The sequence below is a fragment of the Myotis daubentonii genome, chromosome 10, assembly GCF_963259705.1.
Source record: "Myotis daubentonii chromosome 10, mMyoDau2.1, whole genome shotgun sequence".
Taxonomy (NCBI): Eukaryota; Metazoa; Chordata; class Mammalia; order Chiroptera; family Vespertilionidae; genus Myotis; species Myotis daubentonii.
In genome coordinates, this window is record NC_081849.1 from 40,606,702 (window position 1) to 40,632,605 (window position 25,904).

General features: G+C 36.9%; 1 protein-coding gene across 6 annotated transcripts in view; it reads right to left on the minus strand.

The window, feature by feature from the left end:
* Positions 1-25,904, minus strand: part of PCLO (piccolo presynaptic cytomatrix protein) — a 285,323-nt gene that overhangs the window by 76,785 nt on the left and 182,634 nt on the right. For 5 of the 6 annotated variants that reach the window (XR_009454731.1, XM_059712170.1, XM_059712171.1 and 2 more), the window contains exon 10: positions 21,204-21,329. Coding sequence is in view for 5 of the 6 variants with exons in the window: in XM_059712170.1 (XP_059568153.1) it covers positions 21,204-21,329 (126 nt within the window). In the remaining variant the exon portion in view is untranslated. Of the gene's footprint in view, positions 1-12,296; positions 12,386-21,203; positions 21,330-25,904 lie in introns of all 6 variants that reach the window. The other variant, XM_059712168.1, reaches the window with a different exon arrangement.

Here is a 25,904-nt window from a genome sequence, read left to right on the forward strand (position 1 = left end):
TGTGGCAGAACATTGTTAAATTAAGCTCATGTACACCCTATGACCAGGAAATCTTCTTGAGTATTTATTTGTGGGAGGTGTAAGTTTCAGGAGAAATGGACAATGACAGGAAGAAAATGCTCACAATGAAAACACTCCACAGCGTTTGCAGGAAACAGACATATAGGTGTTGAGGTCAAAAGGTAAAACCATCTTGAAATCATTTGCCAAGTAAAGACAAGTGAGAAACAGGATCTGATCTATAGGGCAATGACATTTATATACATAAAATAATATTGACACAAGTTATCATTACACATTATATAAATAAATACATCACATAAATTATAATAGCTACTTATGGTAAAAAAAGGGAATTGGAAAAGGAATGAGATAAAAAAGGAATGAGTTAATAAATGACTGAATAAACAACAAAAAAACCACACACACACACACACACACACACACACACACACACACACACAGGAGGAGACCTTACATGAACCAATGTGCTATAAAATGAGAATCTGATGCAGCTGGGGTAAAAACAAAAAACAAACAATACTTTTTCTCCACTGATATTATTAACCATGACTATAGATTAATGTACTAAATTTGGACATTCACTCTCAAGAGCCCTTTATAAACTAGCAGCAGCAGCAAAATTTCAGCTGAACTGGCCATTGCCCTGACTTCCTAAATAGCGAGCAAATCTTACAAATGAGTTTCAGGAGTCCAATATGTTGTCCACATCTGTTACATTAATTACGCATTCATTTTCAAGTTATGTAGTGTTAATATAAGAGAAATATATACTAGTACATGGATGGATTTTATTGTATTTTATTTTTTAATATATTTTTTATTGATTTCAGAGAGGAAGAGAGAGGGAGGGAGAGATAGAAACATCAATGGTGAAAGAGAATCATTGATCTGCTGCTCCTGCAAACTCCATACTGGGGATCCAGCCTGCAACCCGGGTATGTGCCCATACCAGGAATCAAACTATAACCTCCTGGTTCAAAGGTTAGTGTTCAACTGCTGAGCCAAACCAGTTGGGCTTTATTATTTTTTTAATTACATTTTCTATATTTTACATCTTTAACCTATTATACATTAACATGAAAGAAAGGAAACAAGGAAAGATGGGTAGAAGAAAGGAAAGAATGAAGGGGGAAAAGTATAAAAGGAGGAAATCTTCGATAAAGAAAAAAATAATATGATAAGACACAGACTAGATGCCCGGTACATGACATTCGTGCACGGTGGAGGGGTGTCCCTCAGCCCAGCCTGAACCCTCTCCAATCTGGGACCCCTAGAGGGATGTCCGACTGCCAGTTTAAATAGGCAGTCGGACATCCCTCTCACAATCCAGGACTGCTGGCTCCCAACTGCTCGCCTGCCTGCCAGCCTTATTGTCCCTAACTGCTTTTGCCTGCCAGCCTGATCACCCCCTAACAACTCCCCTGCCAGTCTGATTGACGCCTAACTGCTCCCCTGCTGGCCCGATTGCCCCTAACTGCCCTCCCCTGCCAGCCTGGTCACCCCTAACTGCCCTCCCCTGCAAGCCTGGTCCCCCCCAACTGCCCTCCCCTGCCAGCCTGGTCACCCCTAACTGCCCTCCCCTGCAGGCCTGGTCCCCCCCAACTGCCCTCCCCTGCAGGCCTGGTCCCCCTCAACTGCCCTCCCCTGCTGGCCATCTTGTGGCGGCTAACATGAGGGCAGTCATCTTGTGTACTGGAGTGATGGTCAATTTGCATATTACTCTTTTATTAGATAGGATATTTTCTGCGAGAACTCATGTATATGTATAAAATCTTAAGGTTGGAAACTATCTTGTTGAATAGTGAATCTCATAACATTGCCATTTTTGTCATTGTCGTTATTTATTATTGCTATAATTTTTACTCTTGGAACCCATAGTTCAAACAGAACTTAAAACAGCGCCTCAGTATTCAAAATGTACAAAAATGGAGCTACTTTCATTGAAGCAAGTTCCCTGTACCTGCTATTCTCCTCATTCTCCAGTTCTCACTCTATACAGACCCATAGCCATTTGATAATAGAATTAAACTCATTAGACATTTATAAAAATGTATTTTTATTGATTTTAGAGAAGGGAAAGGGAGAGAAAGCTTGAAACATTAATGATGAGAGAGAATCATTGATTGGCTGCCTCTTGCACACCCTCTACTGGGGATCAAGTCAGCAAACCGGGCATGTGCCCTGACCAGTATAGAATCAGAACCTCTTGGTTCATAGGTCAATACTCAACTTCTAAGCCACACCAGCTGGGCTCATTAGACTTTTTAATGTAAATGTTATAAATTTATATTCTTCCAAATTTCATTACTATTAAGTACACATATGTGGAAGATTTGGGGTAGCTTTCTACATTTTTGCTTTAAGCTACTGCATATTTTATATTGAGTAGACATGTGCCCAAAATGAATAAAAAAAGATTGTTAAGCAAAAGTATATGCTATGATAATATACTCCATTTTCATTCTTGGGCAGACTAATGAAAAGAGTTCTTTAGAGAAATACTCTGGCCACTGTGCTCAGTGGTTAGAGTGTTGGCCTATGAACTGAAGGGGCTCAGGTTGGATACCTGGTCAAAGGCTCATACCTGGATTGCAATCCCTGGCCCCAGTTGGGGCACATGTGGGAGGCAACCAATCAATGTGTCTCTCTCACATTGATGTTTCTCTCTCTCTTTCTCTCCCTCTCCCACTAAAAAAAATAAATAAATGGAAAAATATATCCTGAGGTAAGGACTAACCAAAAAAAAAAAAAAAAAGAGAGAGAGTTCTTTAGAGAAATGTTATAGAGCTTGGGTATATTTTTAAATAGTTCAGAATTGTTGAAGTTAAGTTCTATATTGACTGTCATTAATTTAGGGTGTGATTTTGAGCAATTTATCTTCCATGTTTCTTCTTTCACTCACACATTTTGTAAAGAACAAGTCATTAAAATCAGCAAAAGATGGCTTACATATATAATTCTCAGGTGAAATAAATTTGCATATTTAAAAATTCTCAAGATCCATCTATGTTGTCACAAATGGTAGTATTTGATCTTTTCTTATGGCTGAGTAATATTCTATAGTATATATGTACTACATCTTTTTTATCCAGTCTTCTATAGAGGACACTTTGGCTGTTTCTATGTCTTGCCCACCATGAATAATTATGCTAAGCAAAATAAGTCAGTCAGAAAAAGCCAAGAGCCATTGATTTCACTCATATGTGGGATATAAAACTGAAACTCATAGACACAGACAACAATATAGTGGTTACCAGAGGCAAGAGGGTTGATAGGGGGAGTAAAGGGTAAGCGGGCCAAATACATGGTGGGCAAGACATAGAAACAGCCAAAGTGTCCTCTATAGAAGACTGGATAAAGAAGATGTAGTACATATATACTATAGAATACTACTCAGCCATAAGAAAAGATCAAATACTACCATTTGTGACAACATAGATGGATCTTGAGAATTTTTAAATATGCAAATTTATTTCACCTGAGAATTATATATGTAAGCCATCTTTTGCTGATTTTAATGACTTGTTCTTTACAAAATGTGTGAGTGAAAGAAGAAACATGGGAAATAAATTTTTCAAAATCACACCCTAAATGACAGAAGATGATTTGACTTTGGGTGGTCAAATCTTCTGCAATATACAGGTTATGTATCATAGAAATGTACACTTAAAACCTATATGATTATTAACCAATGTCACCCAATAAATTCAATAAAAAAGAAAATAAAAAATTCTCACATTTTCAATAGAAAATTATTTAAGATAAATCAAAGACTAAGAATTGTGCTTATCCATACTTCCTTTTTAAGTCTGAGTACATTGAAAATATTTGGTATCAATGACTTTTACACTTGTAGATCTAAAACAGATTTAGCTTCAATAATAAAAAAATAATTGTAAAGAAAATCAATTATCACATATCTTGCAGTATTAATGGTCAATAATAAAAAGGTCTTCAAAGAAAGCATACATAAATTAAATTATATAATAAAAGTGTTTTAAAAGCACTTCACTTTATAAACTTGTTATAAATCAGGCAAGATGCTTGTAGATGTTCTCCTTTTAGTGTTTTATACAATATATTAGAAAAAATGAAACATGAGGTAACATGACTTTTTTAACTTCACAAAGTTACTTAATGGTATTACAAGAAATATGAACTCCATCTAACTGTTTCTAAGGCCAAAGCTAGTATCAGTTAAAAGGGAAACTCATTCAACTAATTAATATACATGCCAGACCACCTGAATATAAAGTGTTCAAATATGTAAAATATAGCAATGAACACATATATTATTTATAATGTCATTTTAATTACAATAAAGATAATTTATTAATTGTATACATGATCTATATGACAATATTATTTGAAGACTCAGGCTTGAATAATTGAAGATATTATTGAATAAATAAAAAGTTCTTGTGGATAAATCATTTTGTGGTGGGTAAATAACAATAATTAGGAATGAAATAAAAGTTGATTAGCTTTCTCATCTATTTTTTCTATTCCACTCCCAGAAAAAAAGTCAGTATCACATTTCTACATGCATGTTGATGAGAAATTAAGCAGGGTCATACTGGAACACAAAATAATGTAGGCAAGGTTGCTCAGTGTTACAAATGATCAGGGAAATGCAAATCAAAAACACAATGATTTATCATTTCACATCTATTAGGATGACTATTGTCAAAAACACAAAATTTAATTATTGGTGAGGAGATGCAGAAATTGGAACTCTTGTACTGTGTTAAATGCAATATGGTGCAGCCACTATAGAACATAGTATGACGTTTCCTAAAAATTAAAAATAGAAATACCATAGGATCAAGCAATTCCATTTTTGGGTATTTATCTCTCCCCAAAATTGAAATCAGGAACTTGAAGATAGTCTCACTCCCATGTTCATTGCAGTGCTATACAAACAGCCAAACTGTGGAAATAACCTGAATATCCATTGACAGGTGAATAGATAAAGCAAATGTAGTTTGTGCATACAATGGAATATTATTCAGCTTTTAAAAAGGAGGAAATCTTTTAAATCTTCACAGGAATAAACCTTGAAGACATTATGCTAAGTGAAATAATCCAGTCACAGAAGGACAGATACTGCACGATTCCATTCATATGAGGTATCTAAAACAGTCAAACTCAGAAGCAAAGAATAGAATGGTAGTTGCCAGGGATGTGGAAGGGGGAGATAGTTTCTAATTAATTTATACAAAATCTCAGTTTTGCGAGACAAATAAATTTTAGATAAACAACTTTGTGTCTGTAGATAACATGGCATTGTACATTAAAAATCTGTAAAGATTTGTAGAGCTCATGTTAAGAGTATTAATTAAAATGAAGAAACAAAAGAAAAGAATGTAGGATGAATGAAAGGAATAGGAGGTGGAGAGTTAGTTTTAGGGACCCACCCTCAGCCCCCCAGCCGCCCAGGGCCGGCCCTAGGCGCAGGCAAGCCTCAGATGGAAGCTACCCAGCCGGCAAGGGCTGCCCAAGGCTCAGGTAACCAAGGCCGGCTGAGGCTTGCGCTGCTGTCAGTAGCAGCAGCAGAGGTGTGATGGAGGCATCGCCTTCCCTTAAGGCTGGGTCGCCTCCCGCCCCTGAGGGCTCCTAGACTGTGAGCAGGCTGGCCTGAGGGACCCTCCCCCCCTCCAGTGCATGAATTTTCATGCACTGGGCCTCTAGTGGAAATATAATTAGCCATATTTGTGGTTGAACTTGAGAAATATTATCATGGTAGGATTCTGTTTGTAACCACGATAACCATTAAAATAATCTTGTATTCCACTCCAAAAATTTCTGAGAGGATTGGAATAGATGTCAAAGTCACTCCTTGGCTATCATTTATGATGTTTAGAATTAGATATGTTATTTGAAACAGACTAAAACATAATGTGTTGAATGAGACAGGGGAACGGGTATGGGTAGATCAGTAAAATTTTATTGATCCCAAGAAAATAATATAACTAAGTTTTCTAATGATAGGTATGTAATCATCTAATCCAAAGTAGATTACAGTTCATAGATTTATAAGCTTTTCTTAATTTCCCAATCTATTTTTTTAAACTACTCAGAATGGCCCTAGCCAGTTTGGCTCAGTGGATACAGCACTGGCCTATAGACCAAAGGGTTCCGGGTTCCATTTCGGTCAAGAGCACATGCTTCAGTTGCAGGCTCCTCCATGACCCCCTGCCCTGGTCAGGAGCATGCAGGAGGCAACCAGTCGATGTGTTTCTATCACATTGATATTTCTCTCTGTCTTTCCCTCTCTCTAAAAATCAATGGAAAAACATCCGTGGGTGAGGCTTAAAAAACAAAACAAAAAACTCAGAATGAATTTTGCTTTTGACTTTTTAATTAAATTACATTAACAGATTAATACCATCAAATCTGAAGAATACCATGAGCAACTAACAGTAACAGGATGATCCAAAAATACTCTCATGATTAGAAAGAGATTCATTGTTAATTGAATGGGCATTGGGAGCTAGGATAAATGACACAACTGGGTATGAGAAATGCTTAACTACTGACTACTCTGCTTTAAGTATCCCTAGAGAATCATTAAGGCCTTTACCTTTATGTTCTTAACCTTTTTTTATATTCATGCATTCTGTACTGATCCATTTTTAATGTTATTTAAATGGATCCTACTACAAAAAAAATACATTTTAACCTAAAATATCATCACTTTATACTAGGAAAATTGTTTCCGAATAAATGCCGGTGCTGCCTGAACTAATGGCAAAATCATCATCATTTCCATTGAGCACATATATAAGGACAATATAAATTCCATTTTATTAGATTACCTGAGAGATAAAATATGTAGAACTTTACCTTGATTATTGAGGTGTAACTTTAAATCATGTATACTAGTAAAATCAGACAAAAAAAGAAATTGTATTTCCAAAACAGTTATAAAATCTCCCAAAATTTAAGAACAAAAATAAAATTCAAATATACTTATCTATAATATAAGAAAATAAAATATTTATTTTGACAAAGAAGGGGGAATTATTTTTATCATAACTCAAGAGGTTATCACTGGAAATATTACAACTTGGTCATTGCTGTGAATATAACGTTAAGTTTTTATTCTTTGTTTATTTTTTATTCAAAGATACTATATAATTACTAGAGGCCCGGTGCACAAAAATTTGTGCACTCAGGGGGTGGGGGGGTTTCTCAGCCCGGCCTGTGCCCTCTCGCAGTCTGGGACCCCTCGGGAGATAACGACCTGCTGGCTTAGGCCTGCTCCCAGGTGGCAGAGGGCAGGCCCAATCCCTAGGTGCAGCCCCTGGTTAGGCTCAGAGCAGGGCCGATTGGGGAGTTGGGGCACCGCCCCCTGTCATGCACAGAGCAGGGCAGAACGGGAGGTTGTGATGCCACCCTCAGTCACGCTCAGGGTAGGGCCAATTGGGGGGTTTGGGCACCGCCCCCTGTCACACTCAAGGCAGGGTCGATGGGGAGGTTGCGGCGCCACCCCCTGTCACGCACAGAGCAAGGCCACTCAGGGGGTTGGGGCGCTGCCCCGTCATGCACAGAGCAGGGCCAATCAGGGGGTTAGGGAGCTCCTCCCTGTCGCGCACAGAGCAGGGTCGATCAGGGGGTTGGGGAGCTCCCCCCTGTCACGCACAGAGCAGGGCCCATCAGGGGGTTGGGGAGCTCCCCCCTGTCATGCACAGAGCAGGGCCCATCAGGAGGTTGGGGAGCGCCCCACTGTCATGCACAGGGCAGGGCCCATTAGGGGGTTGGGGAGCTGCCCCCTGTCATGCACAGAGCAGGGCGTATCAGGGGGTTGGGGCGCCACCCTCTATCACCCACAGAGCAGGGCTGATCAGGGGGTTGGGGCGCTGCCACTGTCATACTCAGGGCAGGGCCGATGGGGAGGTTATGGCTCTACCCCATCACACACAGAGCAGGGCCCGTGGGGCGGGGGGGGGGGGTTGGGGCGCCGCACCCTGTCACACACAGAGCCGCAGGACAATCAGGAGGTTGGGGAGCTCCCCCCTATCAGGCACAGAGCAGGGCTGATCAGGGGGTTGGGGCGCCTTCCCCTGTCACGAACAGAGCAGGGCCAATAGGGAGGTTGTGGCCCCGCCCCCTGTCACACTCAGAGCCACAGAGCGATCAGGGGGTTTGGGCACTGCCCCCTGTCATGCTGATCCTGGTGCTGGGAGACCTCGCGGCTCTGCTGATCCCGGTGCTGGGAGGCATATTACCCTTTTACTATATAGAATAGAGGCCTGGTGCATAGGTGGGGCTGGCTGGTTTGCCCTGAAGGGTGTCCTGGATCAGGGTGGGAGTCCCCACTGGGGTGCCTGGCCAGCCTGGATGAGGGGATGATGGCTGTTTGCAGCTGGTCACATACCCTTCAGGGTGGGGGTCCCCACTAGGGTGCCTGGCCAGTCTGGGTGAGGGGCTGAGGGCTGTTTTCAGGCTGGGACTGAAGTTCCCAACTGCTCCTTTTTTACTTTTTTAAATTTTTATTCTGAGCCAGCTTTAGCTCTGAGGCTCCAGCTCTTAGGCCTCCGCTCCTGAAAGCAGGTATCTGGTTTGTTTAGGTTCTGTAATCGAAACTCTGTATCAACTCCAGGTCTGAGATCCAGCTAGCTGAAAGCTGGTTTCTGGGGTTTTGTTTAGCTTCTATTTTTGTAACTATGTTTCAAACTGCCAGCTCAGAGGCCTGCAGCGGCAGGCGGGGAACGTTGGGAGTCCTCCGTCACTGAAGCAAGCAAGCCTCATGTTAGTTTCAAGCTGCCTGGCTGCCGGCCGCCATCTTGGCTGGCAGTTAATTTGCACATCGCCCTGATTAGCCAATGGGAAGGGTAGTGGTCGTACGCCAATTAACATGTTTCTCTTTTATTAGATAGGATTATAATAGAGGCCTGGTGCATGAAATTTGTGCACGGTGGAGGGGTGGGTATCCCTCAGCCCGGCCTGCACCCTCTCACAATCCAGGACCCCTTGGGGGGATGTAGCAGTGTGCCAAATGGCAGGCGGCCAGGGAAGAGCCAAGGCCGGGCGCCTCACCACTTGCATTCATCCTGGCCCACTGCTGCCGCTTGGTAATGCTGCCCCGGAGTCAAGAGAGGCTCCCACCACCACATCAGCACTCACCAGCCGTGAGCCCGGCTTCTGGCTGAGCAGCGCTCCCCCTGTGGGAGTGCACTGACCACTAGGGGGCAGCTCCTGCCTTGAGCATCTGCCCCCTGGTGGTCAGTGCGCATTATAGCAACTGGTTGACTGGTCATTCCAGTCATTCTGTCATAACGGTTGCTTAGGCTTTTATATATATAAATGGCTTAAAGAACATCTAACGTCTGCATTTCCAGGCTGAAGGCACCTTGAATAGAAGATAGAATCCTATTATTCTATATCATTTCTAGGATATACTTGTACAGAATAAATGTTTTTCTGAATAGTTGTTGAATAAATGTGGCTTTTCAAAATATATTTTTTATCAATTATAGAGTGGAAGGGAGAGGGAGAGAGAGAAACATCAATGATGAGAGAGAATCATTGATCCTGCATGCCCCACACTGGGGATCGAGCCCTCAACCTAGGCATATGTCCTGACCAGGAATTGAGCCATGACCTCCTGGTTCATAGGTCGATGTTTAACCACTGAGCCATGCCAACCAGGCTACTGAATAAATGTTTGATCCACTTGCAGTCTTTATTATTTCCAGTATTCCCAATAATCTTACTGCTACTCCACATTAATCTATCACTCCTATCTGCCTTTCCAGTATACTGTTACTGTACATCAGCAGTTTCTTGTAGTTCTGCTGTAAGTACCTCAATGTCTTTTTCCAATAAGAAATGACATCTAATATAGGAATAAATTCAAATGTTGTAAGTCCTGAAGCTGATGCAATTATAATAAATCATCTAAGATTGTGGATATACTAGTAATATTAGATACAAATGAATATTCATTAAAAAGACAAAAGAAAACACAAAAATTACAAATGTTAAAATTCTGATTAGCACCACAAACATCACATATTGCTTAGATGCTTCCTGTAAGGGGCCAGTACAATTGATGGAGAAGACCTGAGACTTAAGTTTTATTAGTGTCACAATTTATCCATTCTGATCTTTCTTCTTCTTTTTTCAATCCCATATAATTAACCTCAGATTCTTAACTCTAGTGATTGAATTTCCATCATGTAAGACACCCAGCTTATAGTGCCTCACATACCATTCTCTCAGTTCCCCCTTCTAAACCTTAACTATATGTTTCTTCTCAAGGCTTAATCTCTTCCACACAACTGTTCATCAGTGAGGTGGCTCCTAAGTATGCATTATGGAAGGGTCTTGTGGAGGATCACTCACATTTAACACTGAAGACCCAATGAGTTTCTGTGATTTTTCAAAAGTCACACACAAAACAAACTGATGAGAAAGATTGGCCCAGACACTGGGAGCCAGACATCTGACACCTAAACCATGATTCTGTTCACTAATATATTTTCAGTGACTAATAGACCATGGAAATTACATGAACAGATATTCAATTGTATGCACGTTCATAGGTTTTAATCAGATCATGAGATTTACTGATTAATATATTGTTAAGAAAAAAAATTTAGAAATATTTATTTATTTAGTGAAAGGAAGGCTCCATGGAGCGCCCCAACCCTTACCCTGCTGCCCCACCGGCTCTGACTCCTACAAGGGCTGAAATGGACCTTTCTCCCCGTGCAGGCCTCCGACACTGACAAAGGAATCCGTGAGGTGGTCCTTTGGAGAAAATGTAGGGAGAGGCTGCAAGAGCCTACGCAGCACTGAGGTCGGGTCTGAGACCCTAGAACAATTTTAAAAGATTAGCCAAAACTATAGTTTTACAGTGAGGAGGTCATATAGTTATATGATAAATGGCTTAATCACTTCAGGCATTTTCATCTATTTATTACTTATTTAGGTCTAATATTTTAATTAATATGCCATTATAGCAAATACCTCTGGTATTTCAAGACTCCCTTACAGAAAGCCTAAATTTATAAGATTAATAGTCATCTATGAAAATATCTATCCTCAACAAAATAGCTCCCATAGCTAAGTTAGTGCTGTATAGTTAACAAAATACACACAATACATCAGCATCTTTCACACTCACTGTTAACCCTGCGGACAGGTGAGGTAGGTTGAAACCTCTTAATTGTACAGATGACACAAAAGGAGTCTCAGAAACATAAGTAACTTGCCTAACGTCATGAAAATGGCATTGATTCAGAGTCTTCCGATTCCAAGCTTAGTGTTGTTTCCATTATAAATAACCTATGCGCCTGTAGTTCAGAATGCAGACTTGACCATGGTCAGTTACCAAGCATGTACAGATATGGGGGACACAGAACTCAAGCTTAGTATAGCAAATGTTCTTCTCGCCATCAAAGACCTCCAAAGTGAAGGTAAGCACAGTCTTTTCACCACTTACTAGTACATGCAGCACCATGGTTAACACTACATTACATGTTTCTGAAACATTATTTCTAATTCTGATAACAATTTTGCAACGACTACTATTATCCCAATTTCCTAAGGAGAACACGAAGATACCAAAAGTTAAACAAGTTATCCAGACGTTAAGTGCCAGAGCTGAATTTAAATCTTGATATTGAAATACCAGACTTTAAAAACATTTTTCTCTATATATTAGAGATGCCATAGCATTGGCAGTTAGAGATTTAGTATGGTTATTAGAGTGTTCAGCATCCTTGCTTCAAAAATAACCATTCCAAGTTCACCCACAAACAAAATGCAGCTTGCTCTATGGCTCATTGATTAGAAAAATCCAGAAATTTATGTACAAAAGCAATATCACCAGAACATACATAAATATTTCAAGGTATGTCACCCTTGTTGATAAAAACAATAAAATGAAAGTTTGGAGTATTACACATACCAAAAATGTACAAATCAGGTCAATTATTTAGTTTTCTTTATGTTCTCATCAGAAATATTATAACTCAAACATACTTTTCTTCTGATAAATTTCAAAATAAATCTTTTCTTGGCAGTATAGCTAATCATTCATACCCTGACAAAGTAAGTATGATCACTGCATCCCAAAAATAATATATTACAACCTACCAGTCCAGGTACCCAAATTTTATATTTTCTTCCCAGAAGATAGTTACCTACATATTTATTAGAAAACCTTTGTATTAACATAAAGTATGATCTTGTGTCACGTGTACCTAACACACCAACTTGCGGGAATTGTGAGAAATCTCATGCTAATTACCAATCCGTACCTGGTTATCCCCCTGGAACAAGAGCAAGGAAGCTCACTCATCTGTGTGGTGTGTTTCTTGATCGCCAACCTTGATCACTGCCATGCCATCTGTAACATATGCCAAAAAAGCATAAGCAGAAATAGAGACTTTCTTGCCTAGGAACATTCTCCCTTAAGTTACACAGGAGTGTGTCTTCTAGCGATACTACTGGAATTAGTTCTTCTACTGTAGACTTCTTCATGACAGGGAGTTCCAGAGGCCAACTTCTAAAATCAAAACGACCACTTTAAAGACAGCTAACCTCACCTTCACTCCAACACAGATTCTCAACCATAAATCCAACCATGATTTCTTGCCCGAAACCATGTCAAGTTCATCTTTAATAAGAGCTAGCTAGCAGTACCAATATCATCTACACTGAAACAACAGATTTAAACATATCCATGAGTTAAAATTTCTAACACAGGCACATTTCCTCACAGAACAGCATATGGACAAACAAAGATGAACTCATTTCTTTATATCCCTAATGGCCTGTGAGAACCTAACTTTCCATATAAGTCTGGCTAACTCCACAAGCAATCATTAGATATCACTGGTTTTAACTCTTTGCTCTCCTATGTTCCCACTGATTCCTTAAGAAGGTTCTTAAAACTACATTTAGATCCGAACACTATATTCCTATCTTAGCACCAAACAGCTTTCCAAAAATTTTCCAAACAAATTTGATTTAATTACCAATACTACCAATAATATAAATATGTTATCTTCACAGGACTTTATTAAAGTAACTTCCAGTTGAGCAACCTATCAATATAAACAAATAATTATTTTTGGTTCATTGGCTAAAAGATGTTTAGATCTTATAGATTTATTGTTATAAAATTTTTAAATTTTAAAAGTATCATGTCCCATCCAAGTACTATCAGGCCTGACCCTGCTTAGCATTGATATGCCTGTATGCATTGCTAAAGGGTAAATGTGTATTCAAGTAAATAAAGAGCAGACCAGGCCAGAAGCTGGTGTGTCTCTTCAAGAAAGAGGCGCAACCTGGCACCCAGTGCCTTCTAAATTAAAAACAAAGTATCATGCTCATATAATATTTCACAATTATGATATCATGATACACAATACCAGGAAAACACAATTTAGAGAACAAATTCAAAAAATCCAGTGATGAAATAAAAGTTAGTCAAAGAAATACACCTAAATGATTAGATTTGGCCCATTATATTTCCTAAACAAAATTTCATTTTATTTATATTTTATACTTTGCCTTTTCTAGAGATATAATATTATAAGTTGTAAAAGGATAATAAATTATTAAATTTAACAATTGCTATGTGTTTGTTTTTTTTAATGTTCTAACTTTACTGTATTGATTCAGAATGTAATGATTACATCTTTAGGTTGAACAAAGGTCCAGCATTACGAATCCACTGAAAACTCAAATAGACACGACTCAATATAAAATCTTTATTTTCCAAATTAATCTATATCTTCAATATAATCATTATCAAACTTCAACAGAGATTTTCATGAAAATTGACAAGCTGATTCTGGAATGTACATGTAAGATCAAAGGTCAATAATTGTCTCAAGAGAATTTTTTAAAACAGTATTATGGTAAAGTCACCTACTATCTGTCAAAACATAATATAAAGATAGAATTAAAATAGTGTGACATTATATAAGGACAGACAAACAGACCAGCAGGCTAGAACAAAGAACTCATGAGTATTTTAAAGACTTTAGGACTATATCATTTAAGAAGAACTTCTTAAATGATATAGAATATTTATAAACCTTCATGAAAACAAAATGAAAAATTTGACTACATAAACTTTCAACTTCTGTAAAACAAAACAAAACCAGAAACTAAATATACAAGCCACATACTGGAAGAAGGTATTTACAGCCTACATACTTGACAAAGGATTATGTTCACTATATAAAGATTCCCTAAATTCAATTTAAAATACATAAACAATCATTTGTAAAAATCCATTTATAAAAAATAGGCAAAAGCAACAGCAAATCACAGCTGAGAAAACACAAGAGGTAACAAGAGTAATAAAATAGTATCATACTCAACATTTCTGAAGGGAAGGGGAGTGAAACGACAATAGCATACCATGGCACAATATCTTAAAAAAAGCAAATGTAGAGAAAGAGGAACAGAGACGTAGAGAAATAAGACACTAATTTACTACTGATGGATGTAAAAATACATAATATACCACTTTGGGGAGCAATTTGGAAACACCAACAATTGTTGAAGAAACCACACACCATTTCCTACATCGCCTAATAAGATAGTCATTATAACTCAGAAATGTAACTTGTATTATACAAGAAACTCCTGAATATGTGCATAAAGAGACTACTTTAAAAATTAATTATAGCGTTGAGTAGCATAAAGAAAAAAATCCTCATATATAACCAAAGTAACCAGAGAATGTTTAAATTAAACTATAGCTGAGAAATGCAATAATAGAATTCTGCCCCTTAGCTAAAATAAATGAACTAGAGCTACATATACCACTTGAATAAATGTCAGAAATGTTATGTAACTAAAAAGTGGCAAGATATTTGTATAAAATTTCATAAATAAAATTAATAAACAAAATTTTATGAACAAACAAAATGAATGCTTACGTAGTTTATTAATACATACATAAAATTGTAAAGAAAAGTAAATGAGTTAAGTCTAGTGGTTTATTCTGGAGCATAAAGAGAGGTTTGGGAGAGGTGAGGTGATTACAGGAGACTTCAGATTTGATTTATAGGTCCTTATCTTTTCTAAAAATGTGAAAAATACAGCAAAGTATTAATACAATATAGTAATCTGGGTACATAGATGTTTGCCATATTATTCTCTCCATTTTTTTTTGTACACCTGCCATATATAATGTAAAGTCCAAGTCAGCAGTTAAGTGTTAAATTTCATACATCAAACCACAAATTCCAAGAAGCTCCCTCAGCCTCACTAAAGGAGATGAAGAGTGTGATTAAGCTGTGTGAATCTTATAAGGCATTTTTCCTGACTGAAAGGGGGCTCAGACTAAAGAAAATCACATCCACTTATAATGAATTAGTACACATCAAATGCTAACTTTTTTGGTTACCATGTAATGAAGAAATCAACCTCCTAGTTGTTTCAGTAAAAACTATAAGACTGAGAGCAAAATACACTCACCATTTAAGTGCAAATGAACCAGAAACAGATGGATGTAATTCCACACAAATAAGCTTTCTACCACATCTCATATCCTGTGGGGGTCTCCGGAAATTCTTATTCCAATGGTGCCCCCAAAACCCCACTCCCACTAGCAACAGAGAAAGGCAATCCACACAATTCTCTGATAACACTACCTTGAGTTAAAATTGAGATTCTATTTATGTATTTATTATTTATTTATCTTTATTGTTGAAAGTATTACATATGTTCCCTTTTCCCCCTCATTGACTCCCTCCAGCCCACCCCCACCTCCAGCCCCAGGCCCTCACTATCCCACTGTCTGTGTCCATAGGGACACTGAGATTTTAATTTATAATTTAAAATTCCTGTTTTGTACCCGTCACTCTCTCTTAACCACCAGCAAACACAATGACTGGGGAGATTCTGGGCTAGAGAACTGCCAGAGAAAAAACCCCTTCTTACACTTTGCACTGCACAGGGAAGTGGTGCTGCATTTTTTCTTCTTTTTTAAAATATATTTTATTGATTTTTTACAGAGAGGAAGGGAGAGGGATAGAGAGTTAGAAACATCAATGAGCGAGAAACATTGATCAGCTGCCTCCTGCACACCCCCTACTGGGGATGTGCTCGCAGCCAAGGTACATGCCCTTGACTGGAATCGAACCTGGGACCCTTCAGTCCACAGCCCAACACTCTAGCCACTGAGCCAAACCGGTTAGGGCAGTGGTGCTGCATTTTCCAGTTTGGAGGGATTTTTCTCTATCAGTAACAATCCAATTTCCTATCCCTATTCCCGAGATCTGAATTTAAATTCAAAGCAAAAAAAAAAAATTATGTAAATTAATGAGCAGTTAATCTAAAAGTTTTAAGAACCTGTATCCAGAGGAAACAGCTTCCATTTTGTATATCTTCTTTGAAAAATAATCAAAAGTTATTATCAAATATCGATGCTGTCTTAAGTGTGCATTCCTCTTTACAAATACTAGAGTGTGACTATGCATATCAGTTTATTTGCTTCACATGTCCCTATGAGGAATGACATCTTAATAAGCACCCAATTCTTGTAAGCAAAAAGGAATTCTTTATCACTCCTTTCTATGTATATTGCTTGAAATCTTGTTTGATTAGGCACCATGAAAGGAAATTGAATATGCAGAACAAAAGAATTCAGGGTGAAGGGATACAACAGATATGTGCACAGTGCGGTAAGGAGCACCAGGAAGGACTGAGCCGGGTCTTTGTCAGATGAAAAGTAAAGGCTGTGCTTGTCATGAGATGAGAATTGTATTATGGACTTCCCAAATTTGGAGATGGTTGGAATTTTGATCTGAGAAAAATGGGAGTACCCACAGGGTAACATGAATTAATGAACATGGGATTTTTAAAGCATGTCATAAATTCAAAACTTCCTAAAATTGTAATGATATTCAGTAAGTTTCACCAGAGAAAGAGTCTAGAAAAAAGTAAGTTTATTACAGAGGAAGCACCTAATTTTTTGAGGCCATTATCTAAAGTGTTGAATATACTGAATTTGTTTTGATACTACAATACAAAAAAAGTTTATAATGCTTTCTCTAAGGAATTAAAATGGAAGTGGCAAGCTGTAAACACACATTCAAAGTCCATATGTTTGGGTGTGCTTTTAGATGCTCAAGTTAGTTCAAAGTGACAATATCAAAGGCCCAAAATGAAAAGATATCAGATACCATTTAAATCCCCAATGTTGAACATTTCACCGCCTGGACACTATTAGTCTAAAATAGATAAAATTTTAATCTTAAAGCAAAAAGCAAGAAATGACACTTTAGAACGTAATTAGATTTGTAGTTTAATTCTCCAGATCTTTTGTCTTCGTTTTCTCAATAGAAGAAAACTGATTCTACACATTAAAAGGAAAAAAATGATAGGTAGGAAAAGATCATTCCTAGTTCAGTATTTGACTAAGAATGTTTACTAAATGTTCCTGGAAAATAAAATTTAAGATTTTGGAAGATCCCTCCAGAACCTGACTGCCTGAGTTCCTTCAGAAAATCATTGCAGATTGTTATAATACTAAAAGATTGGTTCAGGAAATTTTGATTAATGGAACACTCTTCAACTGTCTTTTTTTTTTATTTCAGGGGATAGCATACAAAGTAATATTTGGAATGTTTTTTTTTTATTTGAAAGATTGGTTTTAGTTTTAGGAATGTTTTAAAACTAATTTCTTGAATGTAGCCTAATTTATTGAGTAGAGTAATAATTAGTGCTAATTCTCAGCATTCTGAAACACAAAATTCTCCTAAATTGTTTAACAAGACAGACAGCCTTGTTCAGAAAGATTTTTCAAAAAGAGGTTGAATAAAAATTTCTTTTCAAAAAATAAACAGAGGAGTGACTCAGAAAGTATACTTGGGATTTTTTTTCGTATCCATTTAATGTTAGTTACATGAGGAGAGTACTTTCAGAATAGCACTTGGCTTATGAACATCAGAAAACCTACAGGATTGGTCAGTACGCTAAGTCCAGAGGATAAAAAGCTAGAAGAAATTGAAAAATACCCTTGCCGTCCAAAAATTAACAGAGTCTACGCAATTTGGTACTGCAAGAGTATTAACATGTCAGAACATAAGGAGTCTGTAAAGCCTATTATAGGAGAAATGACCAGACTTAGAAAAAACAATGGACTCAAACTGTTTCTGACCAACAGTTTCATAGTTTTGAGGAGAAAAATGTAGAGTCTATGAATTCTATAGTCACCTAATTGTCAGTCATGTATTAAATCAGCTGGAAGAAAATATTGAATCATAAAGGCTCAGTCTATATACTTTTGCATTCATAAAAGTAGAAAGATATACTCAGAAGAAATCAAATCAACCCCTATGTCTACCTGGTATTCATTATATAGATGGAGAAGTTAAGTCACAAAAACACAAACATCTATCTATCTATTCATATATATAATTTTTTCTCAGAAAAGAATTAACTTCATGGAAAGTTACCCATTTTTATTACCTTCAATAAATAAATTTTAAAAACCAACAATCATGAAAAGTATTTGAAAATTTTTAAAAAATCCATCAATAAAAAATTGGTATTATTATAGAAATTCCTCACATCAGGCAGAGTTGTGCCTCAACCAATCTACTGCTTTGAAATTTTGTAATAATGTATTAGGGTTTTGAGGCTGAGGACTCTAAAGATATCATGTATAAATGAAACACATAATTATGGGCAAAACAAATAATATACATATATAGTAACAACTATATATAAAAAAATATCTATATATAACTACACACATAATAGTTTATAATGCACACACACATACATACATATATAAAACAAGAGAGTGTACCAGTCTAAACACAGTGAATGCTTATGGATAGACATTTGGTCTGACAGCCTTCTAGCAGCCTGGTGGCATAGAACACAAGGTTGGAAGAAAGTAAATTATTGATTATATGTCAAAATTACTCCTCAAATATATTTCATGTTTCAAAGTCAGACTCTAAGTTTTGACAGTAAAAATAATATCATAATCTGAACAGAAAAACTACCTATGTTCTAAGAATGAAGCAAAGCTACGAATTATCAATAAAAAATTATGCGTGTGGGTTATGCAAGAACTGGACTCTAATCAGTGGCAGTCCTTGTGTTTGTAAAATCAAAGGTGCACTTCAATTCTCTCTCTTGAATAAGTTTGTATTGTATCTCATTTTAATTTAAATCTATGAATCTAAATGGCCACATAAGCTACCACATACAAGGAGCATTACTTCATCACAGTATGCTTTGTTGAAATTGTGTTTAAAATCATCTCAATTTGTAGCACTTGCCAATTTCCAGCATGGAAGTACAAAGAAGGGTAATTTTATCTTGAAATCTTTCTCATATCTCTTTCAAATTATATCATGCACAGTCATTGCTGTATATTCCATTTTAAAATAAAATAGCATATTTATTTCTTCTGGAGTATGCTATATGAGAGCAATCATAAAACTACCATTCTTAAACATGAGTCTCAGTGCCTGTATCTTAACTAGCAACACCAAAAGAGTAGCATTGGGTATGACAGGATGACAGTCAGAGACAATTCATACAGACCAAGTGATTTGCTCATAGTTATTTTATCTTGATTCATACCCAGTGGTCAACAAACTGCGGCTCGCAAGCCACATGCGGCTCTTTGGCCCCTTGAGTGTGGCTCTTCCACAAAATACCGACTTTTGCGCATGGGCCACGAAGTTTCAATCACACTGTACGTGCGTGCCCGCACGTGGTATTTTGTGGAAAAACCACACTCCAGGGGCCAAAGAGCCGCATTTGGCTCGCGAGCCACGGTTTGCCAACCACTAGTCTAGTCCATTTAACTATCTGGCTAACACTTCTTTCTTCGTTTTATGAATACTATTAGAATAACTACATCTTTGGTGATATCCTGCTATACTGGCATTCTAACAACCAACTAACCAACCACCCAACAAAAAAGCAAACAAACAAAATGGTCTGATGTATAGCATCTGCCTATTCCCGTGCTATAGATACTCTCACTAGGGCCAATTCAAGCTATCAATGTCATGACACTGAATGTGAAGTTGGGAAGAGATGTGCAGACTCTTTCCAGCAGAACACCGTGGTGAATAAATATTTCCTCAAGTTTGTGTTTATTCTAATAGTCTATCAAAATATCCAGAAACATTTTGGTGGGTTCCAATACATTCCACTAAGGACATTACAGTAACTAATTTTAACATAATTAAAAATTTAAACAGTAACAGGCAACATTTCAGTAAATTCTAAAATGACGAAAAACACTTTCTCAAATAAGTATTTAATTTAGAGAAAAAATAAAAGAATAGGTTGAGGCTACATTATGATAAAAAATGTTCATTATAAACAATATCACTGAAAACTTCCAAACTATTATCTGTGCTATGGTTTGGAAAATGCAAGTGACTGCATTATCTAATTAACAAGTGGAAATTATCATTATGCTTTGAAAATCAAGCTGTAATATTTTAGTGAAAGAAACTAATCAAATATAAATTTTATGGGACATTAGGTACATCTGTAAAGTTCATTATTTTAAAATGATTATGACATAACAAGGTGAATGTTACCTAAAGTAGATAGTACCTAGCACAGGAGTTGGCAAATTTTTTACATAAAGGATCAAAGAATATATGATTTAGGCTTTGTAGACCTACTATCTCTGTTGTGAATACAGATCTGCTATTGTAGTGGGAAAACACCCGTGATCAATAAGTAAATTAATGATTTTGGCTGAGCTCCAATAAAACAATGTTTACAAAAACAGGCAACAGATGGGTTTTGCACTTGGGTCATCCACAATTTGCTGACATGACTTTAATGTGTACTGAATCATCTTATGTTTTTATGGCCCTGATTTCAATATTATTTTTCTTGTAATTTATGAAACATTAATCTCTACAACCACAGAACCTTTTATTTATACTATTGTGCTGGTCAGTAAAAAAATCTTGACTAATTACTGTTTCTTAAGCAACATATTCCCATAGCAAACCACTTGCCAAAAGGACAATGCAATTGAACATAAAATGAATATAGTTATGGACATATCTTCTAAATTACTACATAAGAATTTTACAATTAACTGTAAGAAAAGGCTTTCCTAGACAGTAAAAAAATAGAAAATTTACATATTACATTGCTTCATTTTTAATGAGTTCATATGTTTTATTTGACATCCTTATTCTTACCTTCCATAAGTCTCCCTGTCTGTTCTGCACTTCCCCCAGGAAGAATCTTGGCAATATAGGCTCCAATTTCTCCACTGTGTCCAGGGATTTCTTTACCACCAACAATCTTAATTCCTAATCCATTACCTGTATTGAAGAAGCAAAAAAATTATTATTAATAATTTAAGAAGGGACAACAATGATCACAAATTATAAGGTGCGAAGTGGGCTTTGCTGCCCAGAAGTTAACTAGAACATGGATACTGGAACTGAACACCAATAACAAAAGAACATTTTTCTGATTTCCATAGTAGTTTATATAAAATAGAACTTTCTGAGATCTTAGTAGGAGCTCTAATAATTAATCTGATATTAACAAATACTTTTTAAGTTCAGCTATCTTCAGTAACATACTAAGACTTTGTCCCTATTAACCAGCTATTTTGTTAAAAATTTATATGAATATGTTCCCAGTGTAAGAAACTCCAGAGCATACAATTTACTTATAAAACTAAGGAGCATTTTGCTTACAAAAAGATAGTAAAGACTATCATAAATTGAGATGATATAATCCAAATGTACAGATGATTATAATTGACAAAGTGCAAACATGATCATAACATATGCATTATTATTTACTTGGCTCTGGTGACTAGGGACATTGCACCACTGGCCTCCACAGGATACCTACTACATAAGGCAACTCTACCGAGACTGGGATACATAGCAGATCTACCTAGAAACAAACACATACATAGAAACATACACAGGGAGTCAGCCAAAATGAGGAGACAAAGAAACTTGTCTAATGTGAAGAAAAGAACAACACTCCAGAAAAAAAACTAAGCAAAATGAAGACCAGCAAACTACCAGAAGCAGAGTCCAAAACACTGGTTCTAATGATGCTCAATGAATTTAGGGAAAGAGTAACATACTAAGACTTTGTCCCTATTAACCAGCTATTTTGTTAAAAATTTATATAAAATAGAACTTTCTGAGATCTTAGTAGGAGCTGTAATAATTAATCTAAAGGGGGTGTGGCCAGCCTGAAAACAGCCATCAGCCCCTCATCCAGGCTGGCCAAAACTCCATGGGGTAAGGGTCCACACGGGGGTGGGGGGAGCTTGACCAGCCTGCAAACAGCCATCAACCCCTCACCCAGGCTGGCCAGGCACCCCAGTGGGGATCCCCACCCTGAAGGGGGTGTGCCCAGCTGCAAACAGCCATCAGCCCCTCACCCAGGCTGGCCAGGCATCCCAGTGGGGACACCCACCCTGAAGGGGGTGTTACCAGCCTGCAAACAGCTATCAGCCCCTCATCCAGGCTGGCCAGGCACCCCAGTGGGACCCCCACCCTGATATGGAACACTCTTCAGGGCAAACCAGCCAGCCCCCTCCCGTGCACCAGGCCTCTATCCTATATAATAAAAGGGTAATATGCAAACTGACCCTAACAACAGAGCGACTGAGAATGACTGGTCACTATGACACACACTGACCACCAGGGGGCAGATGCTCAATGCAGGCAGGAGCTGCCCCCTGGTGGTCAGTGCGCTCCCACAGGGGGAGCTCTGCTCAGCCACAAGCCAGGCTGATGGCTGCCAGTACAGTGGTGGTGGTGGGAGCCTCTCCCGCCTCCTCAGCAGCACTAAGAACGTCCGACTGCAGCTTAGGCCTGCTCCCCGCTGGCAAGTGGACATCCCTCAGCACTCCTGGGCTGCCAGAGAGATGTCTGATTGCCAGCTTAGGCCCAATCCCCCTGGTGAGCAGCCCTAAGCCAGCAGGTGGTCATCCTCCGAGGGGTCCCAGACTGCGAGCGGGCACAGGCCGAGCTGAGGGACAAATTTTTGTGCACCGGGCCTCTAATATATATATTTCCATGTCTTAGCAACCATAAAAATGCTGCAATGAACATAGGATAGGGGTACATATATCTCTGTATTGTATACTTGAAATTTTCTTAGAGACCAAAACTAATATTCTAACACACAAGAAGATAAAATATGAGTTAGTGAATTTGATAATTAACTAGGTAGAGGGTACTTTTTCACAATGTATACATAAATCAAATAACCATGATGTACATTTTAATTACCTTACAATATTATAAGTACATTATACCGCAATAGAACTGAAATAAAAAGTAAAGTAAAATAAACTGTGCATAAAATAAACATGAACATACAACAATCTTTAAATTTGCATTTAAAGTTGCAGTTTAAATCTACATTAATATTTATTTATTAACATATAATAAAAGCTGTAAAATTTTAAAATATTGCAAATAGTTTTTATTTTCATCACTAAAATAATACATGAAAATATTATGATGTTTTAATTAAAAGCATTAAGGTTGAACAAAATTAAAATACTTTTCATTTCAACACTATCATATTCCACATCTAAGCATCAAGGAAAGCAATATTTTTTATCAGTGATAAGTAGTCTTTAAATTAATAGTAGTTTATCATTCATAAAAAAGTTATCACAAAATGAAGATATATTGTATAAATGTAGTCATGTCATTAATTGGAAAAGATTAATTGGAAAAGAAATATTAATTAGAAAAGATTAGGATTATAAATATTAATGCTAATAAAGTACTAAGACTAATGCAAAAGTTTCTGAAAGATAGTCCAATTAAATCTATTTTTATAGTTTACATGTTAATTATACTCCTGAGGAAGGGTGTGAATGTTTATTTTTATACTTGTTCACCTACTAATTTCTGTTATAAATTATCCGTGTAAATGTTTAGGAAAATAAACTAAATATATTAAAAAATCACTGTAACATCTTTGTATCTTGCCAAATTCTACCTTAATTCATTAATACTTGAACATTCAGAACTAAATAATATTTCACTATTTGTCCTTTATCTTTACTAATTTTTGCTCATTGTAAGAAAAAGATTCCTACAATCACAATTAAGCACATCAATTGCCTTAAAGACAATCCACACTTGACTGTTTCCAGCAACATCAAAATGGCAATACCAGATTCATGCCAATTTGAATCGAACTCTAAGCCTGAGCATCAAATTACAAACTCGGCGATTCCCATGAGCTTTTTCTAATCCATCCAATTACTCTGTAGTATCATTTTTCCTAGTTTAAATATGTATCCTTTATGTATATGAAAGATTTGAGAATATTTTATCTCATTTTCATGAGTGAAAGTTCATACTTATCTTTTCTAATGTAATGTGAGCAATGTTAAGATGAAAATGTTAGATGGTGTTAAAAGCCACCGTCCAAGTTGGCTTGCCATAGGGTTGAAATGGCCATTGGCATGGGAAATAAAAAGACAAGTAACAAAGATATATCAAATGATACTAGTATTCTAGATTTTTAAACATCTTTTAAATGGCAGATGATGCATATACTGGTAAAGAAATTTTACTAAAAGTGCACAGACCTTACTCTTCTTAAAACACTTCAGAAATAATTCCCACCAAGAAAATTTCCCAAGACTGCCACCCTTTATGCAAATTTTAGTCATGCAATAACATAAGGACTTTTCCCCTTTATTTTAGCTTATATAAGGCAATGACAAAATTACAAGCATAAAAACCAAATTTGAGGGGTTTGCATGATACTTCTATAAAAGGCAATTAAAAATAAAATATATTCCTTAGTGGCATCATGCTCCCTGATTTCAAGCAATATTACAAAACTGTAAGAATAAAAACTATGGAAACTGGCATACAAATGGACACAGATTAACGGAACAGAACAGAGAGCCAAGAAATAAACCATGCATATATGTTATGAGAATATTCTATGGGGAAAGGACAGTTTCTTCAATAAATGGAATTGGGAAAACTGGGAAGTCACATGCAAAAGAAAGAAACTGAACCTTTATCTTATAACACACTAAAATGAACTCAAAATGGATTTAAAAAATTGAATGTAAGACCTGAAACCATAAACTCCAAGAAGAAAACATAAATAATAAGCTCATTGATATCCGTCTCAGCAATGATATTTTGGATTTGATAGCAAAGGCAACAAAAGCAAAAATAAACAAGTGGAACTATATCAAAATAAAAAACTTCTGTACAGCAAAGGAAACCATCAACAAAATGAAAAGACAACCAACTGAATGGGATAAAATATTTGCAAATAAAATATGTAAAAAGGAGTTCATTTCTAAAATATATAAAAAAAACCTCATACAACTAAGTAGCAGAGAATCTAATAGACATTTTTCTGAAGAAGATATATAGAAGGCCATCAGGTACACTAAAAGGTACTCAACATCACTAATCACCAAGGGAATGCAAATCAAATCACTTTAAGATGTCACTGCATAACTGTTAGAATGGCTATTACAAAAGACAAGCAATAAATATGCATGAGAATGAAGAGAAAAAGGAACCCTTGTACACTATTGATGGAAATGTAAATGTGTACACTATCATGGAAAATATTATGGAATTCCCTCAAAAAAATTAAAAATAGAATTACCATATGACCCAGCAACCTCATACCTGGGTATATCTGAAGAAAATGAAAATACAAATACAAAAGATATGTTCATCCCCATGTTCACTGTAACATTATTTACAATAGCCAAGATGCAGAAGCAACCTAACTGCCCATTGGCAGATGAATAGAGAAAACAATTGTGGTCTATGTACCCAATGGAATAGTATTCAGTCATAAAAGAAAACCACAGGGCCATCTTGCCATTTTTGACAACATGAATAAACTTTGAAAGC